Consider the following 24,435-nt stretch of genomic DNA (forward strand, 5'->3'; position numbering starts at 1 on the left):
TGTTTTGCTGATTATTATTACAGTAAATGGACTCACTTTTGCCACCACCAGAAAAACTAGACACTCGTGCGATTTCTCTGTGACCCGGTTGTGATGTATCTTTTTCAACCGTGGGGGGCGCGGTTTTTCTGCGTGCGCACGTCAACATGTCAAAATCCCTTCTATCTTTGGTGGAAGTTTCACTTTATATGAGGAGAATAAACATCAAGGTATGAAATAACCGAGCATCAATATCAAATGTGATGGCTTTGATATGTGACCCTTTTAAAATTGATTATTTTGGTGTTATGTGTGAATTCAATACCATGCTTGCTATTATTGCAAGCTAACTGCAGCAGCTTTAGCTTGCTAGTTAGCTAGCTAGCTATTTTTCAGCAACCAGGAGTATTCATTGTGAATTAGTATGATTTGTTATGAAGCTAGGCTTGCTACACTCTTTCCAAAGTGATGAAATTGTTGACACTTTTGTTTGATCAATGCATCATGTCTGTTTAATTTGTCATATTTGTCATCAACATCATGCTTCATACATGTCATTATCATTTGTTTTTAGAGATGCATGCCCCCCCCAAATCTGTTGATGGAACCTGATACACGACCCTAGAGCATCATGAGCTTGGTCCTTCACGAGCTGCTGGTCTGCTGCAGAGCTTTAGAGAATGACAAAGCAACGGAAAGAAAGGTAATTTATGTCACTCATAAAATCAGTTCATTGAATCAATGGTATTTCAACATCTGTACACAAAACATTCTGTTCTTGTAACCAGAAAGAGGCTGATCGCTTCAGACAGCTCATCCGGTCTCCTGACACAGTGGAGGAGCTGGATCGCACTTCTGGAACCAGAGCTGCTAAAAGTTCCAAGCAGCTCACCTGGAATGCAGTCTTCAGGTACTATTGCTTCCTGCACTGTGTATTACACAATTCCCACTATTAGGGGACTAATAGGCTGACCACACCGCTCGCGCACGTGACGTGAGCATTGCAAAATACATTTTGAAATCCATGTTATTCAATTATTGCACCCACACTGCTCGCGTGCGCCAACGAGCGTCTGCGTTGCCAAGGGTTAAAATAGAAATCAGTTCTATTTTTGACGCAGATCGCGCTGCAAGTCCTGCCTCTCCCATCTCCTCATTGGTTTATAGAAGCAGGTACCCATGTGCCATCTCCTCTTTTGTTATACCCACGTGGGTGATTGAAAGACAAACTGTTTTGCCGGTCGTCGTGGTAATACTATGAAGGTTTAGATGCCCATCACCATATAAGTTCAACGATGAAAAGGCCTGGAAGGAGGAGAGATGACTAGAAACGATTCAGTTGACCGTTTTATGTGTGGATTAATTGTCGGAGTAGAGGACCTTGTGCATTTCAGGTAAAATAACAACTCAATGTTTATATCCCAGGAAAAATTTGGTAGCAGCAGCAAGCTAGCTAAATAGGACAAATTAGCTAGCAAGTGCAAGCTAACTAGCTAAATTGCCATAAATGTTTTATGTTTTTCGAACGTGTCCCCAAATTAATGTAATTGGTTCAGAGTTTGTTTTGATATTTTAACCTGCGTGTCGTGATCGCGTTTGGTGTAGGGGGACAAAATATATTTATGCACGATGGTGCACGATAGCACACGATGGCGCACGCGCGCAGCCGTTTGGGTTCCGTGTAAGGTGTAGCCAGGCTACTATTTTATTGGTTAAGTCCATCATCGCATTGCGTTCTCACTGTTTGCGTTCTCACTGTTTGCATTCTCACTGCCTTTCTTTCAGGTTTCTGCAGAAGTATCTGCAGAAAGAGACTGAGCTGCTCCAGTCAGGGAAAGCCAACGTGTCAGCCACCACACAGGCTAACCGTCAGAAGAAGATGCAGGAGATCAGCAGCCTGGTCAAATACTTCATCCGCTGTGCCAACAAGAGTAAGGGTTTGGAGAATCACATACCAGATAAGATCATAGACCTATAGAGCCTAATGTCCATGTAACAGTACTCTTCTTGCGTTGTGTACAATCATCGACACGGACTCCAACTTGTAGCACTAGGTCTTGGAGATGTATTCTGATACACTGCATCTTGTGTGATGATCTAATAATATTTACAATCAGTCTTGACACTGGTTTAAATAGTCTTCCTACCTAATACGACCCAGAGTACCTTCAACTGCATAAAGAGTGACAGTGTTGTGTACTGTTGCAATAGTGGGTCTGTCAACACAGTCAGTGCGTAACTGATCTGGTAAGGAATGGTCCGAGTTTGGTAGGTCAGTATGGATATTGTAAGCAGACTGGTCAATTAGCTCACTCACTACACTGTTACGGTCTGGGTCAGATTCTTGAAGACTCTCTGATCAAGGCAGACCTTCCAGCTGCAGTACATCTTCAACAGAATCCGAAGGTGGAATGTCCTGAGCATCCAAGGATCGCACATCACCCTCCAAGCTTGGGTCACCTGTTCCTTCAGAAGGCAACTCTGACACCCACACTTTTATTCTCTACTCAGCATCCTCATCATCATCACCCACAGCAGTTCCATGGCAGCTGAGACCACAAAGCCGTCCTCAGACTCTGTTAATCTAGACATCTGTTCCATCATCAACCGCAGCATGGGGAAGAGGAAGAAAGTTGACTGGCATTATCAGGTTGCGATGTACCATCTTCTCCTGTCCAGTGGAGTTGTTCTGAATCTTAAAGGTGTGACTGTCAGCATTCAATCCAGTGACAAGATAGACAGTATCCTCCCAAAGGTCAGCGAGCTTCCCCTTTCCGCGCTCCCCCTTTTTAGCCAGCAACACTCGATCACCAATCTACACTGGTGCTCCTCTGACCGTTCTGTCGTACAGGTCAACATGCCTCTTCAACTGCTTAGCTGCAGATGCTTGTACTGTATTCATGGCTTCTTTCAGATATCTCCTCAAGGACTGAACAAACTGGTCATAGTCGACAACTTCTGGGTTCTCTATGACCGAGCCAAAGACTATCAACAGGCAGCCTTGGTGTCCTCCCAAACATTAGCAGTAAAGGGACAAAGCCTGTGGTCTCGTGGATTGTACAATTGTACGCAAACGTAAGGGACTTCAGCGCCTGAGGCCATCTGTGCTTTGCTCTCGTTGGCAGGGCCCGGGTCATGTTTCCCAACATCCTATTCATCCTTTCGCAAGACCCATTCCCCATCGGATGGTACGGTGTGAGACTTCTGAACACCTGCAACCTTCAAGAGTTCTGCTATTAAAGCGCTCTCAAAGTTGGGTCCTTGATCCAAGTGTATACGGTGAGGCATCCCGTAGACACAGAAATACTTGTTCCACAACTGATGAGCAACAGACTTAGCAGATTGGTTCGGACACAATAAGGAATGAGCCAACTTTGTAAAGTGGCCAGTAACAACACATCCAGGGACTTGTTTGAAGAATTTTCTGCAGACCAAAAGTTGATGCACTCTAGTTTGAGAGGCTCAGTTGTTATTATGCTCTCCAGAGGAGCTCTGGCTTCCGGATCAGGAGTTTTTCTCACGATGCATCTCCTGCAGCACAACATATTCCTTTACCTCCCTCTCCAGGCCATGCCAGAAGAACCTCTGTCTTGTCAGGTAGACTGTTCTCTGTTGTCACTGGTGGCCAGCTTCATCATGGACACCCTTCAACACCATCACTTTAATGGAGGCTGGAACCACATACAGATACATTTCTCTTTGTAAGCACATTCTTCGAAACACGATACAGTACCGCCCATCTTCATGGTCAACTTGTCCCAACTTCTGAGGAGACACAAAACCTCAACACTCATGGGCACGGTCTCTCCAGGATGGTCTTCTCCCCCTCTCCACAAAGAAGATCGCTCTGCTCATCACGGTGCTTACTCATCAGTAGATTGTGTGGCAGGACATTGACATTTGTCTGTTCTGATGGCATTACAGCCTGCGGCAGCTGTGACAACAGCAGTGCATGTGAGCCCACATCACCATCCCAGCACCTGTGTGAATGAAGAACCGCAGCAACTTCCTGTCTTGATAAAGCAACAGATGAGGGGGTCAACAGTAGCCTGGCAGCTAATAACCACCTCGTTGGTGTCAGAGGCTTTGTCAAAGGGGTGGTTGGACCAGCGAAACACATCTTGCACTCTGTCTGTGCGCACAGCGTTAGCTTCAGCTAGTAAGGTCTCGTACCGAATCCTTGTCAGTCTATGGAGTGCACTGGGTCGTATGAAGGGCTCTCTGCTCAAAGCATCTGCAACAACAATTTTTGGCCCAGGGATGTCAAACTCATACGGTTCCAGCTTGGCGACCTATCTCTGTTCACAAGCATCGAGCTTCGCGTTGGTCAGGATGTATGTCAAGGGATTATTATCCATCAATACCGCAAACTGCTGACCCCGTAACCAGTGGTGGAACTTGTCACAGAACTTCAGTCTGTGCGCAGGATACCTTGACTGCACATAACTAAGGGTCTTGCTCGCGAAGGCTATAGGTCTCTCTGTAGCTTCTTGTTCCTGTACCTGGGACAGCACCTAAGCCGTTGCTGAGAGTAGAAAGTGTTTGTCAAAGTTGGGGTGGGACCAACAAAATCTGGTCCAGTAAGGCTTGCTTTAGCTGTAATAAGGCCTGTCTGCATTCTGCTGTCCAGTCGGCAGCAGTCAACTTCCTGACAGGGGAGTGTCACTTATTTTTCCAGCGTGGAGCCTTGTGTCCAGTTGTCAATCCAAAGAGAGGCTTTGTGATGGTCGAGCAAACCTTCAATGAACTGTTGGTAATACACCACCATCCCAATGAATGCTCTCAATTTCTTCTGAGATGGAATGGCAGTGCCATCTTACATCAGAACAGCTTCTGTCACTCCTGTAATGGCCCTCACCTTCTCAGGGTCTGTAGCTACACCATCCACCCTAATGATATGCCCCAGAAACTTCACAGACATCTGTGTAAAGTGACACTTTTTTTGCCCCAACTTCAGGTTGTGAGTCTTGAGACACTCAAAAACCATTTTCAGGCATTGTACAGCCAGATCTTCAGTGGTCACATAGACCAAGACAACATCAAGGTAACACAGCAGGCCAAGAAAGTTCTGATCCTCAAAGATGTTTAGCATCATCCTCATACAGTGAGGGGAAAAAAGTATTTGATCCCCTGCTGATTTTGTACGTTTGCCCACTGACAAAGAAATTATCAGTCTATAATTTTAATGGTAGGTTTATTTGAACAGTGAGAGACACAATAACAACAAAAGAATCCAGAAAAACGCATGTCAAAAATGTTATAAATTGATTTGCATTTTAATGAGGGAAATAAGTATTTGACCCCCTCTCAATCAGAAAGATTTCTGGCTCCCAGGTGTCTTTTATACAGGTAACGAGCTGAGATTAGGAGCACACTCTTAAAGGGAGTGCTCCTAATCTCAGCTTGTTACCTGTATAAAAGACACCTGTCAACAGAAGCAATCAATCAGGTTCCAAACTCTCCACCATGGCAGAGACCAAAGAGCTCTCCAAGGATGTCAGGGACAAGATTGTAGACCTACACAAGGCTGGAATGGGCTACAAGACCATCGCCAAGCAGCTTGGTGAGAAGGTGACAACAGTTGGTGCGATTATTCGCAAATGGAAGAAACACAAAAGTACTGTCAATCTCCCTCGGCCTGGGGCTCCATGCAAGATCTCACCTCGTGGAGTTGCAATGATCATGAGAACGGTGAGGAATCAGCCAAGAACTACACGGGATGATCTTGTCAATGATCTCAAGGCAGCTGGGACCATAGTCACCAAGAAAACAATTGGTAACACACTACGCTGTGAAGGACTGAAATCCTGCAGCACCCGCAAGGTCCCCCTGCTCAAGAAAGCACATATACATGCCCGTCTGAAGTTTGCCAATGAACATCTGAATGATTCAGAGGACAACTGGGTGAAAATGTTGTGGTCAGATGAGACCAAAATGGAGCTCTTTGGCATCAACTCAACTCGCCGTGTTTGGAGGAGGAGGAATGCTGCCTATGACCCCAAGAACACCATCCCCACCGTCAAACATGGCGGTAGAAACATTATGCTTTGGGGGTGTTTTTCTGCTAAGGGGACAGGACATCTGTGGAGGGAGCTGAAGGTTTGAGTTGCCAAACCTCGAAACCTTAATGACTTGGAGAAGATCTGCAAAGAGGAGTGGGACAAAATCCCTCCTGAGATGTGTGCAAACCTGGTGGCCAACTACAAGAAACGTCTGACCTCTGTGATTGCCAACAAGGGTTTTGCCACCAAGTACTAAGTCATGTTTTGCAGAAGTGTCAAATACTTATTTCCCTCATTAAAATGCAAATCAATTTCTAACATTTTTGACATGCGTTTTTCTGGATTTTTTTGTTGTTATTCTGTCTCTCACTGTTCAAATTAACCTACCACTAAAATTATAGACTGATCATTTCTTTGTCAGTGGGCAAACATACAAAATCAGCAGGGGATCAAATACTTGTTCCCCTCACTGTAAAGGTTGCAGGACTATTACATAACCCCAGTGGCATACGGTTGTATTCGTACAATCCAAATGGCGACGTAAAAGCTGTGAATCTCCAGTCATCCTCATGCACATCCACATTGTAGTAGCCAGAGTTAAGGTCCATTGTCGAGAAAAAGGCACTTCCACCTAAAGCAGCCAGCGTGTCAGCCTGGTGAGTGAGTGGGTGGGCGTCTTTGATGGTGCGTGCATTGATCAAACGAAAATCAGTACAGTCTCAGGTCTCCAGACTTCTTCCAGACAAGGACAAGGGGTGAGGCAAACTCACTACTGGACTTCCTTATGATTTCACGTTATTCCATCTCATTCAACGCTTGCTTAAGCTTCTCATAATGATTTGGTGAAAGGCATCCGTATGGCATCCGAAAGGGTTTCTCACCACTCAGTCGACTGCGATTAAAAACATCCGGTAGCTTTTCCACAATCCAACTTGTGCCTGGAAAAGATGGACTGGTACTCAGTTATGAGCTGGATGAGTTTCTTCTTACCAGCAGAAGACACTTGACAGGAGGTAACGTCAATATCAGTCAAACGTAAGTCACGTAAGACCCCAGGACTGTTTGAACTGTCAGGTCCGTCAGTATCATCAACTCGGTTGGAACCGTCATCAGTCAGAGTCAAGTCATCTTAGCAGTCAGTGAGTATGTCAGCCGTTCTCTGCACGTGCTGCTGTAAAGCTGCTGGTGAATCATCATTCACACACAGTCAAAGTCCTCTAGAGCCATGCAAGGAAAGACATCGGCTGAAGTGGTGTTTCGTCTCAATGTCTTCTGAGAAGGGTTTATCACTTTAACAGTGAGCCACCCATCCCCTCGCAACAGATATACCATCCTCCCAACCAGGATTGACCTTGGTGTTGACCTTGAACTGCTGGGCTCAATGAGACCAGCACTGCCAGCTGATAGATTCTGAGTTTCGTGGTCTGCCTAAGACTGTGTTCCTGCATAGGCTCTAGAGTCACAGCCCCTTTCAGTCTCAAAGTTCCAACTTTGTCAGGTACTTCACTATCTCTCCACATAACCATCATGTTGATTAGCTTGCTCTCCTCACCGCCGTCACACACAGGAGTATAAACCCTCTTCCAGAAATCTCCATTAGTCTTCAGGTGGTGAATTAAGTGCTTTAGGAGATTTCTGCCCAAGATGAGGTCATCACTCTGGCCCTCAACCACCAGTGTAGGCACTGCAACACTACAGGCATACATCTCCAGCTCACATACTCCCAAAGGCCTCATCTTCGTCCCACCATAACCAACCAAGGCTACCTCTGTAGGACTCAATGATGGAGTTTTCAACACTCCTGCACGCAACAGCTCAGGTAAGACCCTAGAGCTCAAGGTACAAGCCATCGACCCACTGTCAAGCATAGTTCTCACTTCCCCTTCTCCTCCTATTAACACCTTGGCATAGAATAAATCATCATACAGGGAAAGTCACTGTGTTCTGCATCATGATACTCTTCTTAGTCTCCATTTCATCACAAACACTTATACAGACTCCAAATCAACATCTCTCACTGATGGGGACTACAAAAGGCCAAACACTCTCCCCTTCTACATGCAGGTCTACTAGTTTTCCATGAGCTGAGCAGTGATTACTGTAGGGACTCCAACAGCTGTGCTCAGGGCCTTGGGGCACTGAGAGTGTGCGTGGCAAGCTACATGACAAAGAAAGCATAGGTGATTGGCCCTGCAGTGAAAGTATCATGTCCAGCATCCCTGCACACTTCACATGGCCCATTAGACCTCAATTTGTTCCTATTCCCTTGTAACTGACGGTGAGACTGTTGTGGCCTCTGCTCCAGCACACGCTCCAGCATTGCAAGGATACATTCCATCGGCTCAGAGCCCTGGGCACTGAGCCCTGAGTAGCCTGGTCTGGGGAAGGCAACGCATTTGGTGATTCCATGTGGAGCCCCACAACAGGCATGGTGAGCGGCCTGACAGCACCAACTTCCTGCTTCATTGTTGCGTTGGCTGGAGTCACCTTAGATAAGTGGGAGTACCTCCGCTCCCTCCTGTATTCATCCAACCTCTCATGAACATCTTCAGCGGTCCACTGCTGTAATGGCTTGCACTTAAAGATAAGCGACAGTTCAGCGTTTGGGCAATGTCTGAGGAACATGACTGTGAGCTCACGAGATGGGTCTTCAACACTTTTCTTTTGTCTTTTTAGACAATCTTCAGCAACCTCCATAGCCCTGTTTAGTCTGAGCCAATAGTCTAATGGTTGTTCATCAGTCAGAGGTAATGTGGCATAAAAGTCAGCGAGGGACATGCTTGAAATAGCAGTATCACTAAAATGTTGTTTCAGTATGGGACTTGGGCCTTTTATATAAATCAACAGAGGGATTGCTGCGTATGTCCACTTTAACAACAGAGCCATCCCCTCTAAAGTACACCGGTTCCTTGATAGACTTCAATACCAGGTTTCAGGCCCAACACATCCATAACCCTAGAGCTGCATGCATTCCCCATAACATTGTCCCCAACATGTCCAACAATTGCCTTTGACTCCAAACAGGAGGAAATGTTCTCCCCAATGGAATGACCAATCATAGCTCCCTGTATTTGGCAAACCTCTTTCATTCACATCCTTTGGGCGTTTCCCTGTTGAAACTATCATCGAAACCCCCAAAACCCTCCAGTTTAGGCATGTGTGTAGAAGCAACCAGAATTCTGGCTGAACCCCTACCAACAGATGGTGACAGATTAAATGTCAGGAAACCCCTACCTCTCCCAACACCTCACCTTCCATCTTAATAATGGGAAATCAACACACTAAAACAAAAATGCTAAACATTTTAAAATAAAATAAATAAAAACTCACCTCAAAATGTAACATTTACACTGGTAAAAACCCAGCCTCGTTATACCAGATATACACTAGAATTGCAAATAAACAAGTAACATAAAAGTTATCGTTTATCTGTGAAAAGAACGTTCCAATCAATATATAGAAATCACCAACTTAGCCTGTTGGGGCTAGGGGGCAGTATTTGCACGGCCGGATAAAAAACGTACCCGATTTAATCTGGTTACTACTCCTGCCCAGTAACTAGAATATGCATATAATTGTTTGATTTGGATAGAAAACACCCTAAAGTTTCTAAAACTGTTTGAATGGTGTCTGTGAGTATAACAGAACTCATTTGGCAGGCCAAAACCTGAGAAGATTCCAAACAGGAAGCGCTCTCTCTGACCATTTCATGGCCTTATTGATCATCTCTAACAAAAACAGGGGATCTCTGGCATGACGTGACATTTTCTAACGCTCCCATAGGCTCTCAGAAGGCGCCAGAAAGCTGAATCGTGGCTTTGCAGCCCATGGCTGAAAAACAGTAGCGCATTTTGATAGTGGTCGATCTGAGGACAATGGGACGGGGTGTGCGTGCCCGAGTCGACTACATGTTTACTTTCTCTCTCTTTGAACGAAAACCACCACTCCCGGTCGGAATATTATCGATTTTTTTACGAGAAAAATGGCATAAAAATTGATTTTAAACAGCGGTTGACATGCTTCGAAGTACGGTAATGGAATATTTAGAATTTTTTTGTCACGAAACGTGTCGGGCGCGTGACCCTTATTTACCCTTCGGATAGTGTCTTGAACGCACGAACAAAACGCCGCTATTTGGATATAACTATGGATTATTTGGGACCAAACCAACATTTGTTATTGAAGTAGAAGTCCTGGGAGTGCATTCTGACGAAGAACAGCAAAGGTAATAACATTTTTCTTATAGTAAATCTGACTTTGGTGAGGGCTAAACTTGGTGGGTGTCTAAATAGCTAGCCCTGTGATGCCGGGCTATCTACTTAGAATATTGCAAAATGTGCTTTCACCGAAAAGCTATTTTAAAATCGGACATAGCGAGTGCATATAGGAGTTCTGTATCTATAATTCTTAAAATAATGTTTTTTTGTGAACGTTTTATCGTGAGTAATTTAGTAAATTCACCGGAAGTGTTCGGTGGGAATGCTAGTCACATGCTAGTCACATGCTAATGTAAAAAGCTGGTTTTTGATATAAATATGAACTTGATTGAACAAAACATGCATGTATTGTATAACATAATGTCCTAGGTGTGTCATCTGATGAAGATCATCAAAGGTTAGTGCTGCATTTAGCTGTGGTTTGGGTTTATGTGACATTATATGCTAGCTTGAAAAATGGGTGTCTGATTATTTCTGGCTGGGTACTCTGCTGACATGATCTAATGTTTTGCTTTCGTTGTAAAGCCTTTTTGAAATCGGACAGTGTGGTAAGATTAAGTAATAAAAAAAATGACACACCAGCACCCTCTTGTGGCGAAACGCGATATCGAAATAAACTGCACTAGCAAAGTCTTATGTGATTCTCCAATGGCAACCATCGCGGATTTCTGAGATGGAAATCCAGCGAAGGATGATCCGATCCAGAAGAACGGTCACGGCACCACTGCAACAGTACTCGTCTTACGTTGTGTACAATCATCGACACAGACTCCAATTTGTAGCACCAGTCATGGAGATTTATTCTGATAGAAACAGCACGTCATACAATGCACGGCTCACCATCCAACTCTGCACACAGGTTTGGTGCTTGTTCACTGGGACGATTCTAACTTAAACATCCTCCCTCAAGCAAGTCACGCAAACCAACCAATAAGATGCCATGTTGAGTAGGTGAAGGCAAGACAAAACTAAAATCAATTGGCTTAACAATAAAATGGCAATGGGAATCACCAATATGTGTCTGAAATGGCTCCCTATTCCTTATATAGTGCACTACTTTTGACCAGGGCCTATAGGGCTCTGATGAAAAGTAGTTCCATTTTAGACGTACTGACTTTATTGTAGTCCCTCTGGGTACTTTAACCCCCCACTTCTCTCCCTACAGGAGGGCCTCGGCTGAATTGTGGCGAGCTCCTGAATCATGTGATGGAGGTGCTGCAGAGCTCATTCAGCTGCTCGGCCTATGGGGAGGACTACAGCAGCATCCTGCTCAAGAACATCCTGTCTGTCCGCAAGTACTGGTGTGACATCACCAAGCAGCAGTGGCACAGTCAGTGGTTCTTATTGTTCCTCTCTCAATACAGCAGAGACTTTTTTTTATTTGTTTATTTAACTAGGAAAATTCTTATTTACAATGACGGCCTACTGTGGAACAGTGGGTAACTGCCTTGTTCAGGGGCAAAATTACATATTACTACCTTGTCAGATTTCTTTACCTTGAGCTAACTGCAGAAATCTGCTGTCAGGTGGTTAAGCTAACCTTTCGGTTACTGGCCCAACACTCTAACCACTAGGCTACCTGCCACCCCTGTTGAATGTAATCTATGAATGTTAGGGGGAAGTAATTGGTGACGTTTTGGAGTAATTGCAGCTAGTAATAGGAAATACAAACACAATGTAAATGCTTGATTGAGGTCATGGTCCGCAATGCAATGTAATGTCCAGATTTTGATTTCATTCTTGTTCGTTTGTAAACAATTAATTCTCTAATATTCATCTAGATTTGCTGGATCTGTATTGTGGCCTTTTCACTGGTTCCTCCAAGGCCATAAATCGTGTGCTTGTGAGCAGGATCATCCACACTGTAGTCAAGGGCTGCTGTCTGCAGACTGAGGGCTTCAGCCATACACTCTTCAGTTTCTTCTCCAGAGCACTTCTCAATGCCAGGTACGATGACAATAACTGCGAGAGGTGACCTGTATCATGCAAGGGAGTTGCTACTTGCCACAGTCATTTTCCAGTAGTTATGCGCCTCAGAGACTGTAGGTGTAAGTTGTCTAATGTGTAAACCTACTGAACTGAACTCTTAGAAATTGAGTCTACAACAGTGGGGGCTGGTGGGAGGAGTTATAGGAGGACGGGCTCATTGTAATGGCTGGAATGGAATTAATGGAACGGCGTCAAACATGTGGTTTCCATATGTTTGATACTGTTCCATTGATTCCATTCCAGCCATTACAATGAGCCCGTCCTCCTATAGCTCCTCCCACCAGCCTCCTCTGGTCTACAGTGAGACCTACCATCAAGAGACTTCATCCATTACACTGCATGTGATATGTTCTCTCTCCAGGCAGGAGAGACACTTGGCAGTGGTGGAGCACTTGATCTCTGCTCTGAACGTCTTCCTGAGGTCAGCTGCCATGAACTGCCGTATCAGGGTGTGTCGGCTGGGTGAGGAGCTCCTGCCCTCTGTGCTCTATGTGTGGACACAGATGAGGCCCAGCACCACTCTCAAAGAGGAGATAGTGGAGTTCTTCAACCTGCAGCTCTGTGTACATCATCCCAAAGGATCAAAGACACAAGACACAGGTATGGTTGCAATTTTGTGGACAGACTGAAAACTGAAAAAACACCGTTGTCTTTATGAATCTGTTTTGATGTTGAACGATGAAAAATGGTGTTGAACAACAGACAGGTGTGAAGTGTTTTCATCACAGAAACCCTTGAAGTAGAATTATGTTATAGATCATGATTGATACAGCCCATCTGACAGCTTGCCCATGCCACCCCTCACTATTCCAGGAGCCTACGCTGAGGACTGGGTCAAATGGCAGAGTCTACTCTATAACCTGTACGATGCCTTGGTGAGTGAGATCAGCCAGATTGGGAGCCGGGGGAAATATGCCACAGGGTCGCGCCACATCGCTGTGAAGGAGAACCTTATGGAGCTAACTGCAGAAATCTGCCATCAGGTGATAAAGCTAAGATCCTTCATTTTTCCATCTTGACTTCATTTAGTTCAAGACTAAAACCTGAGCTGTGCTGACATCATCTGACATCGTTCTCCTGTTTTTAAGAAAGAAAATAGATGATTTTAGTATTGTTGGTCTCATCTTTATGTTTTGGGTGTTTGACTGTTTCTCAGCTCTTTAGCGAGGATTGTAACCTCCAGATTCTGGAGGTGACTCAGGCCCACCTCAGAGCCACCCAGAGAGGCAGTCCACACGGCACGCCCAGCAAACGTAGACGCATCGAGCTGGGCTGGGAGGTTCTCCGAGACCACCTGCAGCCACACCATAGTGACTTTGACATCATACCATGGTGAGAAAAGACAAAATCACACCAAGGTTCAGTGCTCATTAACTTGCCAAATATCCTTATATTTAGTACAATCAAACTCTTCCATATCCTCTGTGTTCCCCAACTCAACAATACAATGTTCCTATCTAGGTTACAGATCACATCAGTGTTGACCTCTAAGTACCCCTCCATGGTGCCTGGCCAGGAGCTGGTTCCTCTGCTGTCCGTCCTGTGCCAGCTGCTGGGGGAGCAGCGGCGGGGTGACAGGGGGCCCTACGTGCTGCGCTGCCTGAGGGAGGTGGCTCGCTGCCAGGCCACACACCCAGAGAGGGCCCAATCCTACAGGGCTGAACTGGGCAGGCTGTGGGGCCGTGTCTGGGTCCTGGCTCTACGGGGGGTCAGCTCCCCCCAGACTGAGGCCCTCAGTCTGGCCCTGCTGTCCACAATCCTCCAGGGAGCCTTCATTCCCATTGACAGAGAGCTCTGGAAGCTCTTCTCTGGCTCAGCCTGCAAGCCCTCTGAGTGAGTCCTTGGCTTTGATGAATGATTTTGTCATATAAAGTCACTTCCTCAACATTTGATTTACTAATTTACTCTTTGCGAACTATAGTGCTTTATGTTTTTATCTCTGAAGGACCATTTCATCCTCTGTCTCTATGTCTGCAGTGCTGCTGCTCTGTGTTTGGCCCAGGCCCTTCTCAAGTGTTCTGTTCTTAAGAGCCTGGGCACTGGGTGGGACCATGCAGGGGCCGTGGAGGGGGTCGGGCCACCCAGCCTCAAGGAGAACATCATGAGCTGGCTGCTGATGAAGGAACAAAGTGAAGAGGCAGAGGAGAGCTCAAGACCACACCCCATCATCTGCAGGTGGGCAGTTTATCACTGGGCTCATATCGCATTTTTATTTACGCTTAACCTCTCTGCTAGTGTTGTCTAAATCAAATCAAATGTTATTAGTCACATGCGCCGAATACAACCGCTGTAGACCTTACAGTGAAACGCTTACTTACGAGCTCCCAACCAACAATGCAGTTTAAAAAAAATATGGGTAAGAATAAGAGATAAAAGTAACAAGTAATTAAAGAGCAGCAGTAAAATAACAATAGCAAAACTATTTACAGCAGGGTACCCATACAGAGTCAATGTGCAGGGGCACTGGTTAGTTGAGGTAGTATGTACATGTAGGTAGAGTTTTTAAAGTGACTAAGCATAGATAATAACAGAGAGTAGCAGTGGTGTAAAGGGGGGGGGGGGCAATGCAAATAGTCTGGGTACCCATTTGACTAAATGTTCAGGAGTCTTATGGCTTGGGGGTAGAAGCTGTTTAGAAGCCTCTTGGACCTAGACTCTGCGCTCCGGTACTGCTTGCTGTGAGTTAGGAGAGAGAACAGTCTATGACTGGGGTGGCTGGAGTCTTTGACAATTTTTAGGGCCTTCCTCTGACACCGCCTGGTATAGAGGTCCTGGATGGCAGGAAGATTAGCCGCAGTGAGGTACTGGGCCGTTCGCACTACCCTCTGTAGTGCCTTGCGGTCGGGGCCGAGCAGTTGCATTCCAAGCAGTGATGCAACCAGTCAGGATGCTCTCGATGCTGCAGCTGTAGAACCTTTTGAGAATCTGAGGACCCATGCCAAATCTTTTCAGTCTCCTGACAGGGAATAGGTTTTGTTGTGCTCTCTTCACAACTGTCTTGGTGTGCTAGGACCATGTTAGTTTGTTGGTGATGTGGACACCAAGGATTTGAAGCTCTCAACCTGCTCCACTTCAGCCCCGTCAATGAGAATGGGGGTGTGCTCGGTCCTCTTTTTCCTTTAGTCCACAATCATCTCCTTTGTCTTGATCACGTTGAGGGAGAGGTTGTTGTCCTGGCACCACACGGCCAGGTCTCTGACCTCCTCCCTATAGGCTGTCTCGTCGTTGTCAGTGATCAGGCCTACCACTGTTGTGTCATCGGCAAGTTTAATTATGGTGTTGGAGTCGTGCCTGGTCACACAGTCATGAGTGAACAGGGAGTATAGGAGGGGACTGAGCACACACCCCTGAGGGGCCCCTGTGTTGAGGATCAGTGTGGCGGATGTGTTGTTACCTACCCTTACCACCTGGGGGCGGCCCGTCAGGATGTCCAGGATCCAGTTGCAGAGGGAGGTGTTTAGTCCCAGGGTCCTTAGCTTATTGATGAGCTTTGAGGGCACTATGGTGTTGAACGCTGAGCTGTAGTCAATGAATAGCATTCTCACAGGTGTTCCTTTTGTCCAGGTGTGAAAGGGCAGTGTGGAGTGCAATAGAGATTGCATCATCTGTGGATCTGTTGGGGTGGTATGCAAATTGAAGTGGGTCTAGGGTTTCTGGGATGATGGTGTTGATGTGAGCCATGACTAGCCTTTCTAAGCACTTCATGCCTACAGACGTGAGTGCTACGAGTCGGTAGTCATTTAGACAGGTTACCTTAGTGTTCTTGGGCACAGGCACTATGGTGGTCTGCTTTAACCTCTTACATCTAGATGTTCCGCTAGCGGAACACCGCTCCAATATCCAATGATAGGGCGTGGCGCGAATTACAAATTCCTCGAAAATCCGAAAACTTCAATTTTTCAAACATATGACTATTTTACACCATTTTAAAGACAAGACTCTCCTTTATCTAACCACACTGTCCGATTTCAAAAAGGCTTTACAACGAAAGCAAAACATTAGATTATGTCAGGAGAGTACCCAGCCAGAAATAATCAGACACCCATTTTTCAAGCTAGCATATAATGTCACAAAAACCAAAACCACAGCTAAATGCAGCACTAACCTTTGATGATCTTCATCAGATGACACTCCTAGGACATTATGTTATACAATACATGCATGTTTTGTTCAATCAAGTTCATATTTATATCAAAAACCAGCTTTTTTACATTAGCATGTGACGTTCAGAACTAGCATTCCCACCGAACACTTCCGGTGAATTTACTAAATTACTCACGATAAACGTTCACAAAAAACATAACAATTATTTTAAGAATTATAGATACAGAACTCCTTTATGCAATCGCGGTGTCCGATTTTAAAATAGCTTTTCGGTGAAAGCACATTTTGCAATATTCTGAGTAGATAGCCCGGCCATCACAGGCTAGCTATTTTGACACCCACCAAGTTTGGTACTCACCAAATTCAGATTTACTATAAGAAAAATTGGATTACTTTTGCTGTTCTTCGTCAGAATGCACTCCCAGGACTTCTACTTCAACAACAAATGTTGGTTTGGTTCCAAATAATCCATAGTTATATCCAAATAGCGCCGTTTTGTTCGTCCGTTCAGGACACTATCCGAAGGGTAACGAAGGGTGATGCGCCCGCGCGTATCGTGACAAAAAATTTCAAAATATTCCATTACCGTACTTCGAAGCATGTCAAACGCTGTTTAAAATACATTTTTATGCGATTTTTCTCGTAAAATAGCGATAATATTCCGACCGGGAGTCGTTGTTTTTGTTCAAAGACTGAAAATGTCAAATGGACTCTTCACGTGCACGCGCGCACCCGTCTCATTGTTCTCAGATCGACCACTATCCAAAAGCGCCGCCTCTGGGTGAGTGTTTTCTTGTTTACTTATGGCGGAATACAGCTCATTCAATGCTGTCTTAGTGCCAGCCTCTGACTGTGGTGGTATGTAAACAGCTACGAAGAATACAGATGAAAACTCTCTCGATAGGTAGTGTGGTCTACAGCTTATTATGAGATACTCTACCTCAGGCGAGCAAAACTTTGAGACTTCCTTAGATATCGTGCACCAGCTGTTATTTATGAGTGGGATTATTTTGTCTTGGTACAATGTTTTATGTCTGTAATTGTTTTAACACATTCCTAATAAGAGTTTGTCTTATTCCTCTTTTCCCAGGGATTTTCCTCATAACCTAATCCCCAGAATCCTTGTGCCTTTGACCCTCAAAGACACCCGAGCTGGCATTATGTTTCTCCTTGGGGCAAAGGGACTTGAGAAGTGAGGGAAATATTTATCTAAAACCAATAAATTCAACCGTATTGTCATCAGTGTCAACATAAATCCATAGATTTCATGCCGCCTTCAATCTTTCCCTCTGCTTAAAGTGCTGTGATGCAAGATCAAGCACAAGTGGAAGTTAAAGGTGCCCTGAGTGAGATTGAGAGCATGTACCTGCAGTTCAGCTTTGACGAGATGCCCTCTAACCTCATGGTGAAAGTGATGGTGTCCTCAGCCGGCACTCAGCTCACTGTTGTCCCCAGCCTTAAACACAAGCTGGAGCAGGGCCTCTTGTCTGTGGCTGACCACCTACTCAACTGCTACTCCCCAGATGTGAGTGAATGCCTATGTTAGAACCATGGTTGTGTGAGTTGCTGTATGTTCAAACTAAGTACTGTGTGTGTTTTCTCCTCAGTCTCAGTCCACGCCACCAGAATGCCTGGTTCGTTGTTCAAGTCTCCTTACTGGCGTTTTAGCAGGATATGTCTCTACTGGTCTCCTGACTGAGGAAGAAGCCTGCCATTCCCAACTCTTCCTAAAGGCCAAGGTAGTCTGAACGGGTTGATAACATTTCTTTAATGCCTGCTGAAATCCACATATATGTAATTCATTGTATATTCTGTTGGCTTTTCGAAGGCACTGGTCCAGGATTTTAGTGAGTACATATCTAATGTGAAGGTGAAGATGGCAGAGGATGGGACAATGACCACACTCAGGTCTGTCATGCGACTGTGCACACAGTGTGTCAAAAGAGGGGTTAAGGTAAGACAAGCTTTCTTCCTTGTCGTTATCATCACCATCAACATCTGTGTTTAAAATCTGCCTCTCTATTTGTACTTTCATTGACTTCCACATATCCTCTCCCACAGGACAGTATGAGCTCTGTCTCTTGCAACTTGTTCATGAAGATTTTCCCTGCGAGACTTTTGACTGAACTGGCAGAAATATGCAAACTGTTGGTGAGTCATGGAGAGTTTGCTTTCTGTCCCATCAACCATCATTTTGACCATTTGAATAACCATCATTTGGACCTGTATAACCACTCTGTAATGATCTGAATTCTGTAAGTTTACCCTGTGTCTGTGTCTGGAACACACAGCTGAACAGCTCCTGTAAGAGAGGTAGTGTGGGGATTGAGGAGGAGACCACCGATGAGGACTGGGACATGACGAGGACACAAGCTGACCAGCAGGAGGACATTGACCTGTTTGATGATGGAGACGGACCACAGACCAGCACATCTAAGGGGACTCACAGACAGAATGTGGACCCCAATGACACCCAGTGTGGTCCTGGCAAGTGGATGATAGCCCTCGTATGCCACATGTAAAATTAACCCCTCAGCGTCAGCCGCTATGCCAGGATACTATAGGTTGAGGTGGAGCTATTGACTTATTGTGTACACCCCATCTGATTCTTTCAGATCAATATTTCCAGAGGTAGGGGCTTGGGGGATGATAATCAGACCAGGCATTGTCCTCTATGCATTTCTATGAATCAACCAATGACCAGATGGTCATTTAAATACTCTATCTTCTCCTAGATGCTAAAAGCCTCCTGGCTGAGGAGCATTTGGCCCAGCAGGATTTAGCCATCTTGGCCGGTCTGGAGTTCCTGTCCCTGTGTGTATCGGCTGAGTTTATCCACGGGCTCTCTTTCAAACCAGTGGAGATCCGCCGCAAGTTACTACTGCTGCTGGAGCAGATAGACTGCACCAAGCCACTACACCTCAACATGGTGAGTGACCAGGACGGTGTAGTGTGGTCAATGTTGCACAGATAATCGTTGTTCCCTACCAATCATGTTGGAAATGATGACTGATGATGATCTTCTATCTCTAACATGGAATACTAATAGTTCATTATTTTCCTGTCCCCCCTCAGTACCTGGTCCTTCTGAAGAAACTACCTGCTGAGGACACATCGCTGGCAGCTGAAGACTTTGACTCACTCCTCAGACCTCTGGCGTAAGAAAGGCCTCTGTTTCTAGATTCATATGTCAAGTATGCTATACAGTAGGTGCTGGAGACATTAGGACATTTTTTTGTGCTTGCAGGGATCTTTGCTCATTGTACCGCCAGGACCAGGAGATCTGTGCTGCAGTGCTGCTGGGTCTGCTACCGTCTATCCGTAGTCTGGGCCGTACTCAGGACCAGCAGAATGACATGAGACACGTCCAGGGAGCTCTGCTCCAAGTGGTCTCTGGATTCTGGTCAGCACCAAAGTCTCCATTTTTGTATTTTGACTTCACAATAATTCTTGTTCTTTGTTCTAGAATTGAACTTCCAACTTTTTAATGGTCTCTTCTAGCATTTTGGGCAGAACGGGGAAATGCACAGCAATTGTAAAGGTGGCATTAATTCACTGTCTACTGGCTCTACTGGAGGTGAGCTCACAATGTTTTAAAATCACAGCATAGTAACTGCCCATGATAACCACCCTGTCTTTAGGTAGATAGAGAGTAATAACACCAAACGTTTACTTCCCTGTCTCTCCCCCTATGTCAGGCTGACCCTTGCTGTAAGTGGGCGGTCCTTACCCTGAGGGAGGAGGAGCTTCCAGTGTCCGTCATCCTCCCGTCCCACCTGTCTGACTCTCACCATCACGTACGAATGCTTGCAGCCATGACAGTGGAGAGGTTGGTTTTACCGACAGAACACTCTCTCACCAGCCTTAATTCCATCAGAGGCTAATGTCTCTCAAGTTAAAAAGTAAATATTTACATGTTTGACATATCTACCATGCATGCTCTCTTCCATCCATAGGCTGTTTTTGGAGATGACACCGGACAGCTTGGAGAAGAGAAAGATGCTTCCTCTGAAATGCCAGCAGACAGCCTTTGAGAACGTCTACCTGAAAGCCCAAGAAGGGATGAGGGTCCAGGTAAGCCTGTCTTTCAGATATTACTCTGACAGACGTTTCTATGGCCAGTCTGTCTCACTATCCCTCTGCTCTCCCTGGTGTGTCACAGAAGAACAGCTCTCCTGAAGACCTGAGTGACGAGACCTTTAACCGCAAGGCCACGCTGCTGAAGAGTGTGTCGGTGGTGCTGTGCTGCAGCCCCGTCTGTGAGAAACAGTCCCTCTTCGCCCTCTTCCAGTCCTACAAGGAGAACAACATAGAGGAGCCGCTCATCAAAAAGGTAAGGGAAAATCATTTGGCTACACATATTTACGGTCTCATCAATTATTATGTTTTCTATTCATGTTTCTTAAACTGAAAGCACTTTATAGTGTATGTGGGTAACTTTCCCTTTCCGCCAGTGGTGGAAAAAGTACCCAATTGTCATATTTGAGTAAAATTAAAGATACCTTAATAGAAAATGATTCAAGTGAAAGTCACCCAGTAAAATATTACTTGAGTAAATGTAATTGCTAAAATATACTTAAGTATCAAAAGTAAAAGTCGCAATCATTTCAAATTCCTTATATTAAGCAATTCAGGCGGCATCATTTTCATGTTTTTTATTTATTTACAGATAGCCAGGGGCGTGCTCCAACACTGACATCATTTACAAATGAAGCATGTGTTTAGTGAGTCCGCCAGATCAGAGGCAGTAGGGATGACCAGGGATGTTCTCTTGATAAGTGTGTGAATTAGACAATTTTCCTGTCCTGCTAAGCATTCAAAATGTAACAAATACTTTTGGGTGTCAGGGAAAATGTATGGAGTAAAAAGTACATACTTTTCTTTAGGAATGTAATGAAGTGAAAGTTGTCAAAAATATAAATAGTCAAGTACAGATACTCCAAAAAACTACTTAAGTAAAAATACTTGAAAGTACTACTTAAGTACTTTACACAACTGCTTTCCACTGTCACTACATACAGTATCTCTCTGACTACTGTATCAATATGCTATGATATTGACAGACTGAATGTTAACCTGGTTTGTCTCTCACCCCCTGTAGGTCCTGGGCAGTGTGTCCAGAGCGCTGGGCTACAGGAGTGTGGAGGGGTTTGTCAGCTCTCACCTGGATTACCTGGTGGCAGAGTGGCTGGGCCAGCATGGCTACACTCTGGAGTCCTTCCCATACACTCTGCTCAACCACGCCACTCTCAAGGACTTCTACAGGTAGGTACACATGCTTAGTTTACCTTCTACATTTCATTTTTTACTTTAGTTTATTATGTAAACATTTTCTTCACTCTATTTTTTGAACTGCGTTGTTGGTTAAGGGCTTGTAAGTAAGCATTTCACGGTAAGGTCTGCCCCTGTTGTATTTTAAAAAAAAAAATATTTTACCTTTATTTAACTCGGTTACTATTCAATTTCGGCGCATCCCATACGTTTTATGTCCATAAAATGACTTTTTGTGAATTTACTGATCTGACAGAATTCAGGTGAAAGTAGAGTTTTTACCATATTGCTTTTACCTATTCAATCATGTCAGATCACCTTAAGGAAGGAAGGAATGATGCATCTAAAGATCGATTTCTTTGTTTTATTCCAGCTCCTCCTATCAGGTCCTTATCCCACACCTGGTCTTCCTGGATGACTTTAAGCAGGTGAAGTCCATCAGCACTCACCTGGGTAAGGACTGGAAGAAGCTGCTGGCCAACTGCTTCCCTAAGATCATGGTTAACATCCTGCCCTACTTTGCCGTGTCGGGCCAGGACGCCCAAGTGGCCCAGCAGAGAGAGAAGGCCCACAGGGTCTATGACCTACTCAAGGACAGCAACTGCCTGGGCAAACCGGTGAGGAAGAGATGCTTGGAGTCTCTGTGCCTGCAGCTGAATGTGCTTAACTCTGTAGGATGTTATCATGTATAAACCAGGATTGGGATCCATCCCCTGAAGTGGCTGAATTGAAATGGAATTGACTCCAACCCTGGTGCCAGGGTTACTAACTGTGGTGGACATTTTAATCAGAAAGGAAGAGAAAGACTAGATTCAACAAAACTTCAACCAAGCAAAGTATAAAACGTTGTAGGACAGGGCTTTTTTACACTAGTACATGGTCTTTGTAAATGGCTTCTGTTGAGCCAGTTTTTTTACCTTCACATGGTACAAAACATTCTTATGGGAATCATTTGAACAGTCACACATCATTTAAACAGTCACAAATCATTTGAACAGTCACACATCATTTAAACAGTCACAAATCATTTGAACAGTCACAAATCATTTGAACAATCACAAATCATTTGAACAGTCACACAGGAGTACACACTTCGTCTGTACAAAGAGGACAATCGTCACGTTGACACTGTCCACACTGCCAGGGTTCAGCTTCTTCTTCTTCCACCTAATCTGTCACGGTTTTCCAATGTAGTCCTCCAGTGACTCTGGCTTTCTGGGGCGGCAGGTAGCCTAGTGGTTAGAGCGTTGGGCCAGTAACCGAAAGGTTGCTAGATCGAATCCCCGAGCTGACAAGTAAAAAATCTGTCATTCTGCCCCTGAACAAGGCAGTTAACCCACTGTTCCTAGGCCGTCATTGTAAATAAGAATGTTCTTCACTGACTTGCTTAGTTTAAGAAATGTTGAATAAAAAAAAAATATGTATACATTCTGTGTGCAACTGGATGACTGCCCGATCAGTCATTGGTGGGTAATGTTCCTTTATGCGATCACAGCCAGTTGGGCCTGATAAGGTTCATCTTCCGTCCATAATATGAATCTCGTCAATACACACACATTCAGGAAACAAAAACAAACAGTCTTCCTTTCTTATCATTTAAAAAGGGAGTCATTTCTTCTCATCAAAATATTTTTGAATTACTCTATGTAATTTTTGAATTTTGTATCCAGATGTGATCCCATAAAGGAACATTACCCACCAATGACTGATCGGGCAGTCATCCAGTTGCACACAGAACCAGTCCATTGATTAATATATTTTATTTTACAATATTTTTCTATCCTGCAGGAATATTTTTTACTTCTATCTCAGAACCCTGTCCTGGAACACTTTCATCAGGACCCTGTCCTGGTATCTCTATAGTACTTCAGGACCTTGTCCCGGAACCCTTTCATCACGACCCTGTCCTGGTATCTCTGTAGTACTTCAGGACCTTGTCCCGGAACACTTTCATCACGACCCTGTCCTGGTATCTCTGTAGTACCTTAGAATACTTCAGGACCTTGTCCTGGAACACTTTCATCACGACCCTGTCCTGGTATCTCTGTAGTACCTTAGAATACTTCAGGACCTTGTCCCGGAACACTTTCATCACGACCCTGTCCTGGTATCTCTGTAGTACCTTAGAATACTTCAGGACCTTGTCCCGGAACACTTTCATCACGACCCTGTCCTGGTATCTCTGTAGTACCTTAGAATACTTCAGGACCTTGTCCTGGAACACTGTCATCACGACCCTGTCCTGGTATCTATAGTACTTCAGGACCTTGTCCTGGAACACTTTCATCACGACCCTGTCCTGGTATCTCTGTAGTACCTTAGAATACTTCAGGACCTTGTCCTGGAACACTTTCATCACGACCCTGTCCTGGTATCTCTGTAGTACCTTAGAATACTTCAGGACCTTGTCCCGGAACACTTTCATCACGACCCTGTCCTGGTATCTCTGCAGTACCTTAGAATACTTCAGGACCTTGTCCCGGAACCCTTTCATCATGCATTTACATCTGACGATTGCAAACCATGGCATCTCAATTAATATTAATTTAGTACTTTGCCAAATAATGCTCATTTACACGGGAATACCTCTGTTATAAAACAGGGTTTTCTCCACACACACTAGAGCCTTCCATGTCACTAAGACAAGGTCTTCTTCACACACCAAATTTTCCTCTACACACAGTAGAGTCTTCTGTCACTAATATATATATTTTAATGTGCACTTTAGTTGTCCTTTTAAAGCAAGTCAGTCTCACCCATAATTTGATTGTTCGGGATGGCGTATCTGTCCACTGACGCTCCCTGGCAGGTCCGTGGCGGGTCCCTTCTGCTCCACTCAGACGAAGTGTGGGCTCCCTGAGCTACGTCTAATG

At 44.9% G+C, this 24,435-nt stretch overlaps 1 protein-coding gene across 7 annotated transcripts in view; it reads left to right on the plus strand.

Annotated features, from left to right (window-relative positions):
• Positions 1–90: 90 nt before the first annotated feature.
• The window catches only part of atm (ATM serine/threonine kinase), a 45,721-nt gene continuing 21,376 nt past the window's right edge, over positions 91–24,435 (plus strand). For 6 of the 7 annotated variants that reach the window (XR_003880795.1, XM_029773335.1, XM_029773336.1 and 3 more), the window contains exons 1-26: positions 91–209; positions 554–682; positions 768–889; positions 1,765–1,910; positions 11,364–11,528; positions 11,980–12,145; positions 12,549–12,787; positions 13,001–13,170; positions 13,344–13,519; positions 13,649–14,020; positions 14,165–14,362; positions 17,382–17,483; positions 17,591–17,816; positions 17,899–18,030; positions 18,120–18,245; positions 18,353–18,442; positions 18,583–18,778; positions 19,027–19,220; positions 19,367–19,449; positions 19,539–19,694; positions 19,793–19,868; positions 19,990–20,120; positions 20,248–20,365; positions 20,454–20,624; positions 21,393–21,556; positions 21,936–22,179. Coding sequence is in view for 6 of the 7 variants with exons in the window: in XM_029773335.1 (XP_029629195.1) it covers positions 611–682; positions 768–889; positions 1,765–1,910; positions 11,364–11,528; positions 11,980–12,145; positions 12,549–12,787; positions 13,001–13,170; positions 13,344–13,519; positions 13,649–14,020; positions 14,165–14,362; positions 17,382–17,483; positions 17,591–17,816; positions 17,899–18,030; positions 18,120–18,245; positions 18,353–18,442; positions 18,583–18,778; positions 19,027–19,220; positions 19,367–19,449; positions 19,539–19,694; positions 19,793–19,868; positions 19,990–20,120; positions 20,248–20,365; positions 20,454–20,624; positions 21,393–21,556; positions 21,936–22,179 (4,035 nt within the window). In the remaining variant the exon portion in view is untranslated. Of the gene's footprint in view, positions 210–553; positions 683–767; positions 890–1,764; positions 1,911–10,144; positions 10,207–11,363; positions 11,529–11,979; positions 12,146–12,548; positions 12,788–13,000; positions 13,171–13,343; positions 13,520–13,648; positions 14,021–14,164; positions 14,363–17,381; positions 17,484–17,590; positions 17,817–17,898; positions 18,031–18,119; positions 18,246–18,352; positions 18,443–18,582; positions 18,779–19,026; positions 19,221–19,366; positions 19,450–19,538; positions 19,695–19,792; positions 19,869–19,989; positions 20,121–20,247; positions 20,366–20,453; positions 20,625–21,392; positions 21,557–21,935; positions 22,180–24,435 lie in introns of those variants that run through there. The other variant, XM_029773338.1, reaches the window with a different exon arrangement.

The sequence above is a fragment of the Salmo trutta genome, chromosome 13 (assembly GCF_901001165.1).
Source record: "Salmo trutta chromosome 13, fSalTru1.1, whole genome shotgun sequence".
Taxonomy (NCBI): Eukaryota; Metazoa; Chordata; class Actinopteri; order Salmoniformes; family Salmonidae; genus Salmo; species Salmo trutta.